The 22627-nt window shown below is 36.8% G+C and overlaps 1 protein-coding gene across 1 annotated transcript in view; it reads right to left on the bottom strand.

The window, feature by feature from the left end:
* itgbl1 (integrin, beta-like 1) overlaps window positions 1–22627 on the bottom strand; it is an 86665-nt gene that overhangs the window by 13003 nt on the left and 51035 nt on the right. The window contains exons 8-9 of the mRNA XM_066706780.1: window positions 16926–17042; window positions 2989–3135 (exon numbers count right to left, since the gene is read on the bottom strand). Coding sequence (XP_066562877.1) covers window positions 2989–3135; window positions 16926–17042 — 264 coding nt within the window. The remainder of the gene's footprint in view (window positions 1–2988; window positions 3136–16925; window positions 17043–22627) is intronic.

Raw genomic sequence — 22627 nt, 5'->3', positions numbered from 1 at the left:
GCATAGGTGAGGGACCATTTGGAAAAATGTATTCTTCTTAAATTATTAATCTAGGTGTATTATAACTTTAAAGCCATGCTGCTTTATAATTATCCTAATAGTTTTGGCTCTGTATTGTACGGTTAATTCAAATTCATATGATTTGTATGGGAGACGAAACCTTCGGAATAAAAAAAAAAATGGAATGAATGAATGAATAAATTAATAAATAAATCCCTGTATCTGCACCCAAGGGGAAAAAAACCTTCTGGAATCATTTTTGAAATTTGGTTCTGAATGAATAGATTGCTTTCCCATTCATGCACTTTTTAGCCAGTGAAAAACATAATAATAATAATTAGCTACAGCGTGGGAGCAGTCAGTTCAAGATTGTTATAATTAACCCCAATTGGCTTCATCTGACAGACCCACAAACAGGTGTTCGAACGGGCTGATAGCCACACACACACACCCCCCCACCACACAACCTCAGAAACACAGATGCATATACACACAACCACAATCCATACACACATCCACACTCCAAAATCATAAACCTTCTTTTTAACCTCTCATTTGTGCCTGTATGTATATATATTTTTTGGACGACGACAACAAAACCCAGCCTTATTTGTAGATTTCATTCTCCTGTTTTTCAAGGGCAGTTAGAGCAGCTCGGATGAAAGCAAGGTATTAAGTGAAGTGCGCAGGCAGCCAGGCAAATGAATTTCAGAGCGTCTGCTTGATATTCAAGGCTGCCTGAAGGGAAAAAAGTCATTCAACCCCTGGTATTTATTCCAAAGGAGGGGATACTGAAGAGGAGGCAGAAAAAGGTGCATTCCTGCTTCCACTTGACTGGGCTTAACAAATAGTACCAAGGGAAATCCACCAGTGAAACATTCCTCTCATTCTTTATTTTTATTTTTTTAAAGGTAATAAAATATGAACTCCTTTTCCTTGTACTTTTCCTTGAACTTGTACTCTTTTTCCACACACTCCTTGATTTGGCACTAGCGCAAGTCGGTTAAGAGATTTCAAGGTCAGATTTCTACCTGGAATGAATTGTTACATAGCCTAATGGTATATGATAACTAAAGCCTCCCATTGACTTCTTACATTTTTCTTTTTCTTTTGTTCCTTAAATGCCTCAAAAAGCATTCATTTGCAGCCCTTAGAATAAGTTACAACACACAAGCATGTTGCTACAGAGGAACATTGGCAGACTTGGACTGTAGCGCTTTTTCTTTGCCCTACTTTTTATTGCTTAGGGTCATTCCATAAGTTCAGCTCATGCACTAATTTGAGTGGCGACTTGTGACTTTTCTCGGTGGGAATTGTATTTCTCGTTAGGGCTCCATATTTATTCATACTTCAGAAGCGCAAACTACAACACAGTGTCTTTGCATATCCAAACCCACGCTTGGAAACAAAAATGTTAGCATTTGTATAATCTATCGTAATTCGTACATTTAAAGGCCTACCATATTTACTTGCCTGCACAACCGTAGATCTTTATTAGTCTTTGTAAAACTCGCAGGCTAGATTTGTAAAGAGATACATAGTCTGACGTTTTGGAGGACTTCGCTATGTTCTGGGTTAGATGATTGACGATTAGTAATTCTTAAATTGTGTAGGGTATGTTATGAGAATAAAAGGAAGGTATTAGCAGTAGTCAAGACACACGGGATATACAGGACATCAAGGCAAATTGCCCCAAAATGCAGATGGTGGCAACTGGCACCTGGTAGCCATCAAGGGTGATTATTTTGCTTACATACACTATATTTTGTATTCCTTCCAAGGTAACGGTTGACAGTGGAGCAGAATTTGGATCAACACACGCAGATTTGTGTTAATAACATTAACCTAAGACAATGTAATTTGAAAACGTAACCAACCAAATTTAGATTTTAAAATGACTTTCAGAAGTTGAATTAATTAGCTCCAGGCACACACACGAGCCTGATATTGTGGTGAGAAAATCTATGGCATCATAAAATATATATATATATATATAATTATAATTATTTTAAAATATTTAAATAGACTTAAATAGCTGTGACATTTGGGAAGTGATTCATAAATGCTTTACTAAAAGACTACACTCTATACCAAGCTTTATATATTCATATCAATTTTCAGTCTCCAGCCTCAGCTTCTTTAAAAGCAACACCTGCGGGCCAAATACAATCATCTCCAAATTCATCTTGGTAAGATGTAAAATATTGCATGTGGAATGGCTTTCAAACTCATGCATAAAGAACAGAATTGAGCTCACCATATAAAAGGTCAACCCTGCCCACTCATCACATGTTTAATTTCGACCAAAAAGAGGCATTTGATCAGAACCTAAAAATACAGCAAATATGAACACTAGGAGACCATCTGGCCCTATCAATCAAAGCCTGATTGCTTGAAGCTAATTGGTCTAAGGACTTTATATTCACTTTTAAAGTATGTGCCTGCAAAAACTGGGATTTGGAGTGACAGGGGTAGAGCAAGACTAGCACTATTGCTGTAATTTAAAGATTACTCAAGTGTGATAACTGGGTGACTGTGGCCTTTCCCTTCTGTGGATGGGAACACTTCAGTTAAGCTCCCAAATTGTGATAAATGCTAACTTATCTCCCCTGCAAGGGCAGTCATTTTCAGCAGATTGAATTATTATTGTTCTAACAGCTCCTCCATCGAAGAGAGCCATGCCCAGCTTGTCTGGAAGCAAAAGCCCTTCAAAAGTTGAAATGCAAAACCCGCTTAATGCAGACTGATGAATTTTGTTATACGCTTTGCTGTAACCATTTTGAATCTGAGCCCTTTTATACCCTGGGAATGATAACAGGGAGAATATGGACAAGGACAGCTTTCAAATCAAACTGAATGAATCTAAGCAGCAGATGGAAACAGAGCATGACTGTTAGCAAGACAAATCCTTACCTTGAAGGTGATGGCAGACTATTTTTGATACTTTCAGCCAAAATGCAGGCTACCTAAAACAGAGCACAGCATTACCTTTTCCTGTACAGATGATGCCATCCGATGTCTCGCAGAGGCTCTTGCTTTCTTTATCCGTCATATCGCATTTCCGAGGAAACTGGCAGAGCTTGCCAAACCATCCTTCGCTGCAGATGCATCGACCACAGGAGCAGAAGCCATGGCCTGGTACCAGACAAAGACCCACAATTAGGTTAGTTGGATATCCTATTCTGCAACTTGGTTAATTTAAAAACAGTGACTTGAAAATCCTGCATATATAATTGCTTCAAAAACATTTTCCCTTAAAAGAATTAAAGCTATGGAGTGTGACTTTCATCAAGCAAGCTGTGAGAAAATAAACCCAAGGGATGAGCAATCCTTGAAACCACTTAAAAGCCAGTCCCGTTGCACCTTAAACCTGCTGTAATCAATCCGACATTTGTTAACTTCACCCTTTTATCATACGTGGAGTCGTTTGAATCAAAGGCATCATATGTTCATTGTAATTCACATCACAGCACTGTTATTATACCATCTATCGATTCCTCCACTTTTTGGTTTCAGAGTATCTAATCTTGCTCTTTAGATTCAGCTGAAGGGGATAAAGCACAAGTCTGAAGTTTAAAGACAATGTAGTGCTCTGTTTTAAAGCAAATATCTTCTAATATTAATGGTCTGAGTTGTCAGACTGTTAAAACCTCCTGAAACATGATGGGAAGTGATATGTCTATTTGTATTGAAGTCTGACGAAGTTCAGTCTGAGCAGGAGAGGGGAGACAAAAAAATGACAAGATTCATTCTGATTAACAGTCCTTTAAGAAAGCTTGAGGCATTCAAATCATGCCTACCCAGTAAATGATAATGAGGGCCAAAATATTTCAGGTCTTAAATCATTCTTGCAGTAACAACCTAGATAGCTTTTGAAGGCATTGTTTCTTTAAACACCTAGTGAACATAGTTAGTGATACATTTCTCTCACATGAAACTGAAGGGATGGATGTATTTATTTTTATTTTTTTCCCCAAAGATGATTTCTGATTACTTACCTACATGGTGACTTTTATATTAGCTGAAGATTAATGAAATGTACTATGAAAGCCTGGATATGCTCTTTTAAAAGCAGAAGGAAAAAAATAATCTAAGAAGCTGTAATAAAAGACAGCTTTAAATAACCAATAATATGCGAACAGCAGTGACTGCAGAGACACATTCCTCAGATTGATTGTCATCAGAAAGTGAAAGAAGCCCTTTGGTGTAGGACTGGTGAAGGGCCCAGCATTATTATTTTTATTATTTTATTATTATGTTTTTTTTGTTTGTTTTTAAACAAAATGTCTCTCTTAAATGGAAGAAGGGACTCCCTCAACCCCTTTGCCTTTGTATTTAACATAAGACATTGTGGAAAGTCATATAAATGGGGCCCTGCGTTTTAAGGTTGAACTTAATTCCTCCTAATTAAAGGTGGACATGGGTGCCAATTACAGTTTAATTAAAGAAAATGTCTTGTGCTTTAAATTTTATTACATTTAAGCATCATCAGTTGGTTAAGCCTACCTTCTGTCATAGATTGAAAAAAAAACTTTGGCCATAAGAGGAAACGTGTCTTTCAGCATCTACAGAATTTGGTAACAACTCACAAATCTCGTAGCCTTTCATGCTAAATTGGAAAATAATTCTCCAACTTTAATTCAAACTATTTTTCAACCTCATATATCTGTAAGCAATTTCAGAAGGTCCTTCAACACTACAGTGTTTGAAATGTGCATTTCCTTTTCCACAAAGCCTGCATAAGAAGAGGTGTATTTGGAATGATATTCAGCAGTAAAATACCAATCGTGTCATGGCTTAGGTTGCAACTGTATGGTAAAGTATAGCCTTCTTGTTTGATTATTTGTTAGGTGGTCTTTAAAACAGTTTTCTGCTTGGGCAATTCGTACACATTTGTTTAATGGTTGTAATCAGCTTGTCTGCTTTCAGAAAATTATTTGAAGGGCTTCTTCAGTCAAATGTACTGAATTTGATAGTAAACCTTGAAGAATGTAATGTTATGCCTTGATCTTGTAACTGGCATTATCAGAGACTAATCCAGTCACATTATAAAAATTGACTTCAGATGAGTTGCGTTTTAATATTTGACAAAGTCCTCTGCCACAGATAAGCAGTGCAGATTACGTATTGTAAGCTGTTTATTTACTTTCTGTACATTTTCATTGGTTTAGGAAAGGCCCTCAGTGGACACGCCAACCATGTTTTTTTTGTGATACAATGTGATGCAAGCGTTCGGCATGAGGCAGAAAAAACATATTCCTGTAAGACAACATGGGGGGGGGGGGGGTTGTAGGAAAAGCTCCTAAACAGCTGTGTTTTAAACTCCGTCATCAAGAATGTGATTTGGGTGGGCTTTACTGCAAATACGATAAAGCTCCTATAACTCAAATGATACCCCAGACATGGAGAATCTGTCTTTTGCTCCCGTCTGTGTCCTCCATGCAACTCAGCCACGTAAGACCAGATTCATTAATGTCCACTGACTCGGAAACTTATGGTGGGATTAGGTTTGTCACTGCTATTTTCCCAGATGTGAATTTGCAATGGATCCCTGAGCATTTGGACAGGTAAGTGTTTGAGGGTGAATGTGACATGAGTGTAGGATGGACATGGTGAAATCAGTTGGCTTCTGGTAAAAGGTCAGTGCCTGCGTTCGCTCAATTCCCAGTGTAGCGTGTAAGTCAGTCGGACCTTGAGGATCGGTGTATCATCTGATAAACGGGGCTAATGGGAAGCAGTGCGGTTCTCTTCAAATTCACTAGAATAATCGCAAAAGATGCACTCAGTTCATGGAAAAATACATCAGTTCCCTGAATAGCACAGACTGTCGTCAATCGTTGTGTCACTGTTTGTGTCTTCGCACAATACCGCTTTGATAATGCATGCATATTTATAGTCTAATCCTTTCAAAGAACTTCAGTGTTGAATGTTGTAGCATAATGCTGCAAAGACCCATCGAGTGAAAACAAGTATAGATCCATACTATAAAACATGATGAATCATGGTATAAAATGGTCCCGGAGAGTGGAAGATTCTAGAACAGGGTAATTAATCAGGCTGATAACCCCCTCCACACACACATACACACACACACACACACACACACACACAATAATGATTTTACTTTATTTCAAACTTCAATTGGATGCGACACGGCCATGAAAAATAACCAAGCTAAAAGGTTTTTAAATTTTAATTTAACAGTTAGCAATAAGACTGAAATGCAGTTTAAAAAAAAACAACAACTTCAAAGTAAGGGTCTCCTTTCAATTTAGAGCATGAAGGCTCAACCAATTACTGGTCTGGATGATTTCACTGAGAATTAATGGTGTACTACAAATACTGTATAATATCTGAATTTTTTGTACTTCTATCTAATGTGTTCATATTTTAGATTTAAAATCTTGCCAGTCTGACATTGAAACATTTGATTTGAAAAATAAATAAAACATCAATGTATTTGAGTGCGTGAATAATTTGAAAGCCCCAAAACATCGTGACACCTATTTGAACCAGTGTACTTAACAGAAACCTTTGCTTTACACACTTCCTGTTCTTAGAAAATGATCCACCCTGTCTCCCCTCACTCTTAAGTGTAATTTTGAAAAAAATACAATATTACTGATGTGAAAACTAAGTATCTGGCATTTTGAGTTTGAGACATATTGATAACCTCCCTAACTGTTGGAAATATTCTGCTTGCTAGTAGTAGTACCAATAATTGGAAATGCATAAAAAACGTCTTATGATGTATGACTAATGGATCTTTTCTGTCCGTTTATGATGTTGCTTGTGAATAGAGTTTAGCCAGACATTTCATGCATATCCTTATTTCTGATGAGGCCCCAGATTAGAAAATCAAGCATGATATGATGCTGAAAGTGTTACATTATTAATTATTAATTAATAATAATTATTAATGTAGGCCTTTACTCTTTGGTGGCTATTTAAAAAAAATCCACAATGTTATAGTAATGCATGCGCTTTTAAAGATGTTCAACATATATGAACTGAGATTTCTGGATTTTCTCCAATTCCCAGAGTGCCTCCCTAGCGAGGCATCTCTGATAGACTTTGATGTCCTGTGCATGCCATCGTTCAGCCCAGGGATTTAAAGATACACATCATTGTGATCATTTCACCGTCGAGCCACCTTTGTTAGTGCAGCTGTGCTCACTTTCACTGCTATTGCACTTAGCGTTCGAGACCTTTTCTTCTAGCTGACTCACTGTGGTGACTGAGGCGCTCCTTTGCTCAGTTGGGAGCAGCCAACCAAGAGTGCAGCATTCTCCCTAACCAACATGAGCCCAATCTTCATCAATTGCTCTGATGCAGGAGAGATTTTAAACCCCACTTAAAAAGATGCAGGAAAACGGTTCAACATTTTATACATGCAACACAAGCAGAAGAGGTGCTTGCACAACTAGCTGAACCATGTAGTTGCTGACTGCATCATATTGGAGTCTTGTGATCACCCTTCTTCACGCAAAACTGCATCTGGAGTTCTTATTATGCCCTGTTTGAAATAAGTACATACAATTAAAACCTATTTTTTATTGATGTATTTTGTATAAAAAGAACCAAAATGACTGCTTAGGTTAGTGAAAGTATGTGAACAGTATTTGTTTTGTTCCTTGCAACAGCTTGGTGTTTGGAATGATTGAAATGTCACATGCTCACAGCTTATACAGTGGGGGAAAAAGGTATTTGATCCCCTGCTGATTTTGTACGTTTGCCCACTGACAAAGAAATGATCAGTCTATAATTTTAATGGTAGGTGTATTTTAACAGTGAGAGACAGAATAACAGCAAAAAAATCCAGAAAAACGCATTTCAAAAAAGTTATAAATTGATTTGCATGTTAATGAGGGAAATAAGTATTTGACCCCTTCGACTTAGTACTTGGTGGCAAAACCCTTGTTGGCAATCACAGAGGTCAGACGTTTCTTGTAGTTGGCCACCAGGTTTGCACACATCTCAGGAGGGATTTTGTCCCACTCCTCTTTGCAGATCCTCTCCAAGTCATTAAGGTTTCGAGGCTGACGTTTGGCAACTCGAACCTTCAGCTCCCTCCACAGATTTTCTATGGGATTAAGGTCTGGAGACTGGCTAGGCCACTCCAGGACCTTAATGTGCTTCTTCTTGAGCCACTCCTTTGTCGCCTTGGCTGTGTGTTTTGGGTCATTGTCATGCTGGAATACCCATCCACGACCCATTTTCAATGCCCTGGCTGAGGGAAGGAGGTTCTCACCCAAGATTTGACGGTACATGGCCCCGTCCATCGTCCCTTTGATGCGGTGCAGTTGTCCTGTCCCCTTAGCAGAAAAACACCCCCAAAGCATAATGTTTCCACCTCCATGTTTGACAGTGGGGATGGTGTTCTTGGGGTCATTCCTCCTCCTCCAAACACAGCGAGTTGAGATGATGCCAAAGAGCTTGATTTTGGTCTCATCTGTCCACAACACTTTCACCCAGTTCTCCTCTGAATCATTCAGATGTTCATTGGCAAACTTCAGACGGGCCTGTACATGTGCTTTCTTGAGCAGGGGGCCTTGCGGGTGCTGCAGGATTTCAGTCCTTCACGGCGTAGTGTGTTACCAATTGTTTTCTTGGTGACTATGGTCCCAGCTGCCTTGAGATCATTAACAAGATCCTCCCGTGTAGTTCTGCGCTGATTCCTCACCGTTCTCATGATCATTGAAACTCCACGAGGTGAGATCTTGCATGGCGCCCCAGACCGAGGGAGACTGACAGTTATTTTGTGTTTCTTCCATTTGCGAATAATCGCACCAACTGTTGTCACCTTCTCACCAAGCTGCTTGGCGATGGTCTTGTAGCCCATTCCAGCCTTGTGTAGGTCTACAATCTTGTCCCTGACATCCTTGGACAGCTCTTTGGTCTTGGCCATGGTGGAGAGTTTGGAATCTGATTGATTTATTGCTTCTGTGGACAGGTGTCTTTTATACAGGTAACGAGCTGAGATTAGGAGCAGTCCCTTTAAGAGAGAGCTCCTAATCTCAGCTCGTTACCTGTATAAAAGACACCTGGGAGCCAGAAATCTTGCTGATTGATAGGGGATCAAATACTTATTTCCCTCATTAACATGCAAATCAATTTATAACTTTTTTGAAATGCGTTTTTCTGGATTTTTTTGCTGTTATTCTGTCTCTCACTGTTAAAATACACCTACCATTAAAATTATAGACTGATCATTTCTTTGTCAGTGGGCAAATGTACAAAATCAGCAGGGGATCAAATACTTTTTTCCCTCACTGTACTTGACAAGCATGGTGTGCAACTGGGTTTCCTCACAACTTCTTGTACGAAATGCTTAGGAAAACATGTTTAATAAAGTGGCACCAAGCTGCATGTCTTGTTGAATTTGTTTCATACCAATATACTTTCATTATTTTGTCAGCTGCTGCAAAAAAAAATGAATGTACAGGCATCTGGTGTAAAGCAAACGCTAAGTATGTCAACAGGTCTTGTTCCTGCTTAATGTAGATTTAGGTACTGTCTAATTATATAGTTAGATTAGTCTTGTGTTAATAATTAAAACAGATGTGTAACACCAAAGATTTACCCGCTAATGCCCACTTGGTATGCTGGAATACCCCAGTAACATGCATGCTGGGAAATGAACCAATGCTAAGTATTATTTGAGTTGGTCATTAGGTTATGGAAAATAAGTCATTGCACAGTCAACCTGGGATTTACAGCTTAAGATCTGACAGCACTCCATGTAAATAAATTCACATTCCCATTGCTCACAGTGGCACAAACTTAATTAAAATGCATGAAGATCATTTTAATTTTACTTCTAGCTAGAAAGTGACTCGCAGAAATCTCATTTACTGCAGCAGGAACAGGAACACTGGGTTGCCATTAGGGGAGGTTCCATGCAAATATGCAAACAACATGAGTTGTTGATAGTTTGATAAAAGGCTGTTTTTGTTTTAGCTCAGACCAGTAGGCCATGGCAATTAGATCGCATTAAGTTTTAATTCCACTTTGACATTTGGCCTTTTCTTTCTCCATTAAGTAGATTTGTTGACTGGTGCCGGAATTAGATGAATCAGCGATAAGTCAAAGCTAAGTTTGAAAACGATTGCTGCCTGAAGGAGCCACAATGAAGAAAATTGTATTACAGATACCTATGTTAACACAATGTAATCTGCTCTGCTGTCACAGAGAGTGGTGCAGATGAGCAGCATACATATTTAAAAATCCTTTTTTCTTCCTGAGGACATCGGGTCTGGGAACGCTAAAACAGGACAATTCTCTGAATAGCTCAGACAGGTGTCTATTGCAATGTCACTTTGCAGCAAAATACAATAAGCCCTGAGAATGTATTCATATTAATATTTCAACCTCTTATTAAGACTGGGCTCTGGAATGGTGCAATGCAGCATAGCAAAGAATTGTGGGGGGGATGCAAAATCGTATTATCACAAGCAGAAACCATGGGAGAGAATTGTCAAAGAGAGAATTTGCGTTGTTTTTTCAATCTTACTTGTTTTTCCCCACTAATTGTGTATTTATATAAAACATTAATTGGAGCAGGACCGCAGTCAGAATTCAGGATTGTATTGCCAAACTCAAATTCCCAGCACCAGCTGAACCCATAAGTTTAGTAAGCTATGACATAGATCTCAGAGGTCTTAGGGGCCCCAAATATGTATATGACATTTAAAAATTAGTCATGCTTATTATTACTCTACCTACAATTAATCTGATAACATTTTCCATTAAAGCTTAGAGCAGACGTGTTTTTTTCAGCTGTCAATCAAACCTTCATTGGGAACAGACTTCAAGCTTAGTGAGAAGGAGTGTGCAGGGAGAAAAAGGCATGGTAATGCTGTAATGCTCCAGTGGGTGCCGAGCAATAAAGAAAAATAAACTAGCACAGCTGCAGATGAAGTTTGTCAAAAGGTGCTTTATTTCCTCTCCAAGTTTGTTTTATTTAAAGGGGAACTAGGGCAGTCTCTAAAATTATTAGTCATGTGGTAGTAGGAGTGTATAAGGAAATGTCATTTTCCCGTTCCACTCCATAATTTTCATAACTTTTAAAACTTAAAAGAATAACTTTCATCACAGCACAATCATGGCTGCTGTAAATATCCCAAAGGAGAGCTCTTCGTTGTTTCAGGATGTGCTGTTTCAACACTTACAGAGAGCAGAAAAGACTACATCTACAAGAGCATGGGATTTGTCTTCCCTGCAGCAGCTCTAGTAGTAAATATGTTCAGTGGTAGTGTGACTATATGGCTGTGTTCACCGGGAAACTTTGAGACAGGATGGGATTTTAAAGTAGCCTTGAAATGGAAAGATAAGTAAATAATTATTCATTATTTCCATGGTTGCCAAATTGAGTCCCATTACAATGCAATAAATTCATCAAAGAAAGGCTCATAAACCATTTCTATTTTTTAGTTAGCAATTAAGACATTGGTTGGAACAAAAACCAGCAGGGCAGGGGGTACTCCAGGACCGGTTTGAAAACCACTGCTTTAGTTCTTTGCTGATATTAATACATTAGTCATTGATTATCCCCCTTTGAATATTAATACATTATAAACACTAAATGTAACATTGATAATTATGCCTGATCAATCCACTTTATGTACGATGAATACACTTGTTTTAGTATTTAATAACTATATTGTGTATTGCTGTACACTTTATTTTGCATTTTCTGTATTGTATAATCTGTTGAAGTGGATTTTGTGACAGCTGTAGGTTGCCCTGGGTAAGGGCGTCTGCTAAATAAATAAATGCACTTTTATTTGCTCAGTGGCAGGAGTAATGAACAGCCGATCAGTGTTACACTTTACTGAGCTTGGATGTTAAGCAACCAAACTAGTCTCAAGGTGTCCACCTGTAACACAGGTTCTCTTACCATATTAGTATTAGTAATACTAGTAATAGTAATAATACTTGTAATACCAATAGTAATAGTGATAGTAATAGTAATAATGATATTGATAGTAATGATGATGAGGAAATGTGTTCTCATTGTTCATCCTCAAAATGTACAATCGTATGGCAAGGCAAGTTATTTAGAGATCTTCAAATGCATTTCAAGATATCTTTAAATATTTAAATTATACATTGAAATGAATTAGAGATCTGCAAATTAAAATCATATATCTAAATTCATTTTAAGATATCTTCAAATAATTTCAAGATATCTGCAAATTACTTCCTGTATGTTGGCTGAGATTATCACTACCTGTTTACTGTGTGTTCTTTCTAAATGCCTACAGTTTTACATGTCTGTCATATATAGATTAGCTTTTTCAGAAGTCCAACTGTTCAGATTGATTTTCCTATAAGTCTATCTGAACCTACACATAGCAATTAAATGGGTTTCATAGTCTTGTGCTTTCTAATAGGAACTGTCAGCTAATTACTGGTAAATTGTTGTCCTCTCATACATCCCACATTATTCACATAAAACATTTCAATCGGTTGAGAAACAAATTGGTTGTTGTAGATAATAATGGAAAGAAGATGGAGCACTTTTATGTGTTTGGTCTCCTAAGTAAAGATCTGTTTTGAATATCACATAAAGGAAAACGAAATGCACCTGCAGACCTACTGAACCCGGTTCTATAAAGTTTTAAGTTACTAAAATGATAGAATGGAACAGAAAAATCCTGTGTTCTTTAGTGTTTCCTGCTATCTGTAAGTAAGTGTTGGTCACATGCTAAAATATCAAAGAGCTCTCCATTTGGGATATTAACAGCAGCCATAATTGTGATGAAGGTTATACTTAAGTTTTAAAGGTTACTATAGAGTGGAATAAAACAAATCTAAGATACTTAACTTATACACCAAAGTGCACCAGTACCACACATCAGCTATTCAGTGGGGAGGTGAGCAGAGGTTAACCCCTACACTTTTAAAGAAATGCCCTGTGATTGTTAAGGACCACAGTGAGTCAGGACCTTGAAACCACACATTACTCCATGCCATCACTTTGCATCTGGGAGCGTAACAGATATAATTATCATATCATTCATTTTAGTGTTTCAGATTCTTATCTGTTCATCACTCAATATTAAGTTGTTAATGGATTTATTTATTTTTAAATTATTGTTTAGCAGTATATAACAGCAGCTTGAAAAATCCTGTGTACAATTATATTGCATTGGCGTGTTGAAGAATGATCTATAAAACTCATCTAAGACCTTTAAGTATCCTTATCCTCCACCTTACCAAAGGACAAAACTAGACACATAGCAGATGGCTTTAGAGCTACATTAAAGCAGTTCGGAGCTGTACTTGAGTATGTCTGCATATAACACCAAAGCATTATCTTGTATTGCTTATTGATCTATACTGAGGAACTGTGGCAAAACAAGGACTGGACTCATTAACAGAATTGCAACCAAAGTGATTCTCCAAGATAACGATGGAACGTGACTGAGAAGGTTGAGCTAATGTGATGTGTGCCATCTCACCCAGCTCAGATCCAATTTCCTGATCCTGCTGAACCCCAAATAACCCCCGAACGTGTTTTGCTGAAAGACCAATTCTCTGAGGTGGTGGGTGGGGTGGAGCCATCTTTCAAGTCTAGGGGAGTGGGATCAATGTAACAGGCTCATATATATGTACACTGAGCTCTGCTATACTTTTACTTTCAGAGTAGAAACCCACCACTCCCTACTCCCTTCATCATAGCTACCAAAATGAAGTACAGGGGGTCCTTGAAAATCATCTGAGATGCTTTCTTGACAAATTAACTGTTAGTAAAATTTGAGAATTTATTATTCATGAAATTTGAGTGAGAGGAAAAAATAAAAGAAAGAAGTTCACTAACCACACTGTTTCACATGCTGAGAACGTTGTGGGATGATGGGAGTGTGTATGTGTTTAGTGTTAAATATTTATTTTATACCTTCATATTCTCCTTAGTTGGAGAAAGTAATAAGAATGGGAAGAGACAAAGTAGGAGCAGTTCAGAGATGAAGTAGTGAGCAGCAGCTCGCACTCGACTGCTTAGCTTTTTCTTGTATTATTTTCAGACTGTATTCGTATCAGTTTATAATATCTGCTGGATAGCTTCCTGTGCCGATACATACACCACGGAGTGACTTTGTAATGCCAACGTCAAAAGCTGACTGACTCTGTGATGACAGGTGACGAAAAACTATGAATAACAAAAAAACCTATAGTCATTAGAGACGACTCTGCCAAATGACAAACAAGTCGACGAATTGCGAGGACCCCCTGTAAATATAAACTTTGAAATAAGCAGGGACTTTGAATAAACAAAGCTTCCTGCAACCGGGTGTGTTTTAAGCACACAAGATGGTGAAGTAGATGAAGAACCAAGCATTAGCTGTTGAGTGCAGCAATCCCCAAGGCTTGGAAAAGCAGAAGGCATGTTACCCGTGATTAGAGTGGCCTGTCCAATGGCTCAGTTTGGGACTGTATTAGTACTTGTCACCTGCAGTCCAGCCTTCCACAGAGAGACTTTCTGGTTTTAGATTGGAAATGCTTGTGAAAGACAATGTGTTTGTCTCTGGAAGCCTGAAGTGAGGTGATGTAAATGCAACAGCATGTTTCCCTGCACAAACCTGACTGGATAGCAGAAGCTACCAGAGCAGCGGCGCAGCCATATCTGCAGGATATTATTGCTCACCAAATTAAATTCTATTTGACAAATAAAACTTTGCCAGGAGCAAGAGAACAACAGAACAACTGAGGGCTGTGTGTGCAATATCTCAACGAGCATAAGAAGGTTTTCAGCATTAGCCATGACAAGTAAAATTATGGATGAATATAAACGGGAGTGAATAAGTGGGGGGGGGGGAAAGTATTTACACAGTGTGTGCATCTAGTAAAGTACCAGCATATAGAGAGAGTATTACCATACTATTTCAATGGTAAACTACACTGCCGGTCAAAAGTTTTAGAACACCCCCATTTTTCTAGTTTTTATTGAAAAGTAAGTAGTTCAAGTCCAGTGAATAACCTGAAAAGGTACAAAGGTAAGCAGTAAACTGCCAGAGGTTGGGGGGAAAAAGTTTAGGTTACCAAAAACTGAAAAATAATGTACATTTCAGAGTTATAAACTGTGTTACTACATCCTCTTAAGCATTATTTGGCAGTCTTACGCGCAGCTCCTGTGCATAGAAGTGTCGCCCGCTATCATTCAGAGGTAAATGCGCAGTCTGCTCCGGGAGGGGGGAGGTCTCATTCAGATGGTCACAGATCACTCAGTTTCCACTGGTTTTCTCTGCAAATAGGCTTGTTTTGTTCAGAACAGATTAATTCAGTATATATTATGTTCTATCAACATATGTTGTTTGATGTTCTATCACACAGAGAAGTTCAGATCCAATTATGTAAAATTGTTGTGTATTAGTACACTGTGAACAGTTTTCCATCTTTACATTTTGAGCTCTCTACGGCTGTGTGTTGCTTCTACCAAAACGTGGAAGGTCTTGTTTTGATCAGTAGACTGTCTGGTTCCAGAATAAGTCATAATTGTCAATATTTTCTGAGATTTTGTATTTCTATTCCTCAAACCAAGTATCCCCCCACCTCCCCTTTTCAGAATGTAGGAGGGGGTATAAAAAACATTTTTTTTCACATCAGAGAATGCTTCACATCATTAGAAAGCTGAGAAAGTCTCAGCTTCTAAGGGATACCAAACACTTGGCAAACAACACAACAGTGAAGAGTACCCATGGGTTACATTTTGTTAAACAAAACAATTCCATGATTTATTTTGTATCAAAAATAAACCAATTGTTTATTTGTTCTATGCTTTCATTTATTTTTTACATTGAGTACATTACATTGAGTGTTCTAAAACTTTTGACCGGTAGTGTATATATAGATATACTGTTTAGATTGCTGACCAAAGTACATCAAGACAAATACTGGCAAACTGCTCTGATCAAATAAGCTGTGCAATGGGGTATTTTGAGCAGAAAAGTGAGTCTGCATGATAGATGGACTACAGGTGTTGGGGGGAGAGGAGTCTGTGCTGTGCAAGAAAACCCAAAAAAAAGGTTTATGCATTGGCACAGGTAGTGAGGGAAATTATATTTTTTATATTAGATTTCCCAGCGATGTTTAATATTAAAAAACTTATAGTCAGCAGATTAAAGATGTTCTTTTTCAGCACGTGCAAATTATACATCAGAGGAGTCAGAATTTCAACTGTCATTATTTCCACACTAACATCAATTTGACTTTATCCACTTCATGTGAGGATCAAAGATTTGTAAACAGTAGGACTTTCCAGGGGAATCTTTTTCCACTAAGGTTGACAGCTAAAATGGTTAAATTAAGGACTTCATCCTTCATGGATAATACATTGACGCTGTGCAGTTGGAGGACTCGATGTTAGATAAGGATTGTTATCTTTTCAAATTTCGCAGATGTATTGCTTTTCCAAGTAATCAATACTGAATGTGGCCACAGACTGAAGTGGCTGCTGTGACATTTGCATGTTATTTCACTGCCAATGCCAACAGAACGGATTGAATTACACACACAGCTGTATTTAAAATGCACCAGTGTAATTGCTATTGAAATGGACTGAAATTCCTTCTGGCTGTTTTATCCCATCTAGACTATGCCCCCTTTGTTTGCCATGGAACTATAATTACATCTCATTTACTCCATTAATAAATAAATGTGTATATGAATAATTACAATCAAATATGCTTTATGAAATATTTTCTTCTGTATGACCTAAAATATAAATCTTAGGATATCTGCTGTTGGGGATGTCTCATAAATTTTCAAATCAGTGAAAAGTGATGGAAAAACATTCATTATTGCAAAAAGGTGTTTGTGTTTTTATGTTTTAATGCATAGTTTTTTCTTGTTTGTTTACACTATGTATAAGGCTTGCTTGTGAACGTGTGTGCTCGTATATTTAAGTGTCAAAGGATGCTTACCGCCACAGATCTCTCCGTCGATGTCCTCACACTGCCGGTCGTCACACTCGCAGGTCTTCCCCTGGACTCTCTTATCTCCTGGCGGGAAGCAGGTGCACTGTCCGCACTCACAATGCCCTGCAACACACAGCTCTGTCAGTGCACTCTTTGCTCCTCCGGTACCTCTGGTTCTCAATTCACTGCAGTCATTACTTGAGCTTATTGAACCCTTAATTCGTAAACCAAGTGTTTGGTATATAGGGTTTATTTTTATTCCATTCCATTATAATTTTGATGATTATGATTTTTATTTTTCATTATAATTCTTTTAATTTTTGCATGCCATGCTTAATACATTAATTGCTTATATCCCATTGAGCTTTGCATTCATATAATAATATTTTTAATGTATCTTTAGTAAAACTATGCCTCAGATGAAATGTGCATATTTTAACCAAGTTAGGATAAAAGCAGATTGTCACAAGCCTTATTGCTGAGGTTGTTTCCTGTTGTCATGTATGCATATGTTTCAGTGTTCCCTCCTTATGAAGCTGAAAATGTCACATATGGCTATTTGATACTGTAGTCTTTAAAGTCTTCTGTTTATAAGATAAACAAAGGAAAGCTTGAAGAGAGGTACCATCAAATGTTGTAATGATGTTCTATTTAAAATGCAGTTTCGGAGAAAAGGACTTAATCAGTGTTAAAATGTATATAAGAAAAGCCAGGGAGAAATCTAATTTTATATTTTATGAAATTGGAATGAATGAAAAGCACATGTTCACTGAACTATGGAGATGAGAATCAGTATTTACTACTCAGTCACTTAAAACCATCTGGAATGATCAAAACTGTTCATAAACTGTACTTACACCAGTCCATTTTGAAAAACATTTCTTGGTATGGATATATTTGTTTATTTATTAATGTATTTTTCCATTTAAACAATCAATATAAATTGCCCTCCCAATCCCATTTTAACTTCTGTTGATTTCTTCTATAGGTAGACATAACTTTGGACTTCTTGGAGTATCTGCTGATCTGCTTATTTTTTTGTTAGATTTAACAAACCTGTTGAACATGATTTTGGTTTTACTCAAGTAAATTTTAAGTGCAGTTTTCCTACTTGTATCTGAGAGTTTTTTAATTTGAAGCTGCAGGTCTTCAGGTGTTTTTGCAATTATGATCCACAAATGATAAGTTGTTCAAATAAGTTCTGTTTTACTTGATTCCTTTTTCTTACCAGTCCAAAGTCTTGAACACTTCTTCAAGAGATTTTCTCCTTGACGTGCTCCTTTGCACATCTTGATTTTGTCAGTATCTTGGTGCAGTTGAATTATTGATACAATATTGTTGTAGATATATTTAATAAGAGTTTGATGTCTGAGTTTCTCGTAGTCAACAAACCCCAGGCACAGAGGAAGCTCATATTCTCTGCATCTTTCCAATACATTCTGTACAACTTGTATATGATCCATTGTATTATATCCATTTCTGAATCCTGCTGCTTCTCTTGGTTGAGTCAAGTCCAGTGTTTCCAGTGTTAATATATTTGTAAACACTTTGTATAAGATGGGAAGTAGACTAATGGGCCTATAGTTCTTCAGATCTTCGTCTGTAGCCTGTTTCTGTAGCATTCTTCCACTCTTCTGATAATTTAGTTTTTTGATTGTTGTGCTATCATACTTTTTCAGGGCAATGATTGGATTATTTCCTATTTGGAGGCTTTGTTTTGCATTTTTTTATGTACCCATTATTTCCAATGATTTCTTTAGTTAGGTTGTTGTTAAACTTTCTTACATCTTCAGTAATATGTTTCCTTTGTGTTTTAAGTGGCACAATGTAGCCTAACTTTTGATTTGAGGTCTTGACTGTATTTCATTTCTCTCCTTCAGAAGTTCTCTTGTTTCTTGGGATTTTTTTATCTTGTGATGTATTGAGTCCTCTGAATTCTCTTTCAAGTTCCATGGTGTCACTTGTTATTTTATTGCATTATTGTGATGCATCTAGGTCTTCCTGTTGATCATAAAATAGACTACAGTATATTGGTTCTTCAATTCTAATTTGTACTCCGCTTGGCAGTTTCTGAAGTTCATGATGTCGATTGGCTTGTTTGGTTTCTTCATTAGTTTTCTTCTTTCTACTTTGGTATTGAGATTAATTAAGCACCAAAACTGTTCTATGGTCACTTCCAGTATTGAATCTGTTTAGGGCCATGCAGTCTTCTATTATATTTATAAATTAAGATGTAATATATTTCACACTTTCCCCCATTTGGACTTCTCCAAGTCCATTTTCTTGTTGGCTTTTTATTGGAGGGAGTTTGTGATAAAGATTTGCATTTTCTGCATATGCCACTAATGTATCACCTCTTACATTCCTATCTCCATATCTATATTTGCCTACTGAGGTCTCATATTTTTGCCTTGAAGTCTCATGTTACTGTAAAGGGAAGCTGAGAAATGTTTCAGCCGGATTGGGGCCTTTATTGATACCAGTCAATGCTAAGGTATAGAATGTAAGGTATATAAATACATAAAATATGTACTCTTTCATTTGCTGATAAATGGCAGAAATCACATTTTAAGAGATCTGTGCTCTTCCTTACTTACGGTACTTATGGTAATAATCAGACTTATTTTTCTGGCATTGAAAAGTATGATGGTAATTATAGCCTTACAGAAAACTCAGAAGGAAGTCCTGCACTTTAATATCAATGTAGTTGATTTTCACGTGGTTCACCGTGGCAACCAGAAAGATGTGCGTCACAACACTTTGCTTAAAATTAAAAATTGTTAAACTTTGTGCCTCAGGAAAATAGTAACTGTTATTTCCACTTAAAGCATATTGCCTGCATGCAAATTCTCAGGGGGCAAAAAAATAATCCTCTGATTCTTCAACAGTATTGTTCTTGATGTTAATCACCTTAATATGGAAATATTATGTTTTCTCATCCAAATACAAATGGTCAAAATGGCACTGCACATACATTTGATGCTAACATTTATAGTTCTCTTGGAATATTTTCTTTCTGCATTTAGAAAATTTAAATAAAGATGCAAACTACATCATAACCACATGCATTGGATAAGAGTGTCAGCTAAATGACAATAATAATAATAATAATAATAATAATAATAATAATAATAATAATAATAATAATAATAATAATAATAATAATAATGCATCTATTGGATACTGAACAAACTGTAAAGTACACTTTCAAAAAGCTATTTCCAGGATTATTCTGTGTGTGTGTTGGGTGGGGGGGCATATAATTGTTTTGGGTTTCATGATGAACAAAAATAAATCTCTCACTGAGGTGCTTGAGATGAAAATTGATTTACTTGAAAATGTCAGCTGCATTACAGATTTAATCACCAAAATGTTAAGTATATGCCGTTCCAGTTATAGATTACCACATCATTCATTGTGAAAAAAATGAATATTTACTACTACCTAAGAATGTCTAGGGCTTGTTCAGACGGCCCTGGGTTTAAATTGTGAGACCACTGTTGTTCTGCTAAAGGCATGAAGGTAAACAACAAACCTGCGATTAATCTCCCTGCATAGTAACCTCTCAGCCTGCTTTGCAGATAACGGGCGTCTTCTTGTTCTGGCTACCATGGAAACAGATGATGTCATGACATGCTCGCCTTATCGATTAACTTTCACCTCACCACGACTCGTCCATTTATTACTTAGCAACGGTGTCATTTTTATTGATTTGCCTCAACATTTAAGTCTGTCCTAAAATAGTTGATTCTTGAATAAAACGTGTAAGGTATTAAAAACTTGTAATAGATTCAAAGTCTGGCACAAGTTGTTTTTCTTTATTGTTTTTTTTACATTTCTTTATTGTAATTGTAGGTTTTTCTACTAACTACAATGACAAAAGACGTTGACGTTAATTTAAAATAAAACTTTCCACTTACTCTAAGGTAAATGTATATTTACTTTTTGCTAACAATAAGAAGAAAATAGTAGATTACAGACTTTCACTAAATATCAGACTAATAAAAATTACTCATCACTAATTAAAATAGTTGGGTTATAAAACTTTGTGTCCGGTAGTCTGTCAAGTGCATGCAGACTTTCAAAGGCAGGTCTATGATAATACATGTTATTGAACATGGCACTGTTTTTTCTACAGCCTTTTTTAAATAACTGGAAAGAACACCTTTGTTTTTAATACAAACTTACATATTTACAACTTTTATCATTATGATCATTTTTAATAATTTAATATTTTTTCATTTATATCTGACCAAATACCAAAATTCACTTTTGTATTTGATTTGCCATTTAGACCAGAAACATAACTCAATGACACTTAAAGACACTTCACTTGATCAGCTAGCACTATCATTTTGGGATTTATTTGGCTGGGCAGACACTGTTTGTCACACTACAATTGTATTTAAATTCCCTTTATCCACTGTTGTCCTTAATGTTTTCTAACTCTGTTCTGTGCATTTATTATCTGCGTTGAAAAACCCAGATCTTGTTATTACTTGGTTTCTATATTATTCTTCTGCTTATTATTATTATTATTATTATTATTATTATTATTATTATTATTATTATTATTATTATTATTATTATTATTCTCGTTTCCGACCACTTAAAAGTAAACGCATCCCCTCCTACAGTTTTTCAGCTATCAAAATTACACTCTGTGCACTTTTTGCACTATATCTGAAAATGGTTGCTATTTCTTTTGGTGTAGGTCTGTGGTCTACCTTCAGACCTACATGCCACTTCTTGTGAAAGTGAAAGTAGTTTATAACTCTCTAACGGTTGTAAATACAGTCATGGTATGTATTGAACACGTATAGGAAACCTATTGTGCGTTATCTGACCATGCCCTTTTTATTGACCTTTGACCTTTCTGGAGCCAGATACTAATAAATTAATCTTATCCATGGTGCTCTCAGATATTGAACATCTCATTAGTCCTGGAAGGAAGCTGTTCTGAGAAATGTTACTATGGAGCATAGATAGGAAAGTGTGTATGAGGTTTCCAAAACGGCTAACAGTTTTCCGATCGGAGCTTTGGATCATGGGATATTTGAAGGCTTATAACTCCTTACGGGTGGCAGATACGATGATGGTCACTATAGAACATGTATAGGAAACCATATGGGCTGTATCCATGCATGACCTTGAACTTGACCTCTGACCTCTCCTTCAAGGTCAAATCACATTTTCTTGCATTTCTGGGTTTACAGCATGCAAAATCCACCAAAGTCATCATGAATCATGTCATAGGGGACCAAATGTGTTCTTTTGAAAAAATAAAGTTTGAGCTTTTACCTTTCCTTCAGGGGTCAAAGGTCAATTAAATGTTATTTTGTCTAATAACTGCTTTCTGATTGAAGACAGAATCACATTTACTATTGGGCACGTATAGGAAACCATGAGTGGTCTATGTGAAAATGTCAACATTTTTGACCTTTGACCTCTCGTTTCAGGTCAAATGCAATTGTTTTAAGTTTTTGCTCTATAACCCCTCACAGAGAGGAAATAGGCCTTAGGTATATATTGAACACATATAGGAAACCATAGATGGGCTTTAAAAATATGCCCTTGAGATTGACTTTTGACCTTTCCTTCAAGGTCAAATTCACTATGATGATTAAAAATCTAATATTTTCTCCTAGACGCAAGGCTCAAAACTGATATCTGACTTCAGATTTGTAATGAACATCATATGTTTACTT

The sequence above is a fragment of the Amia ocellicauda genome, chromosome 6, assembly GCF_036373705.1.
Source record: "Amia ocellicauda isolate fAmiCal2 chromosome 6, fAmiCal2.hap1, whole genome shotgun sequence".
NCBI lineage: Eukaryota > Metazoa > Chordata > Actinopteri > Amiiformes > Amiidae > Amia > Amia ocellicauda.
Note: the sequence above shows the minus strand (reverse complement) of the source record. Positions and strands in the feature narration are given on the sequence as shown.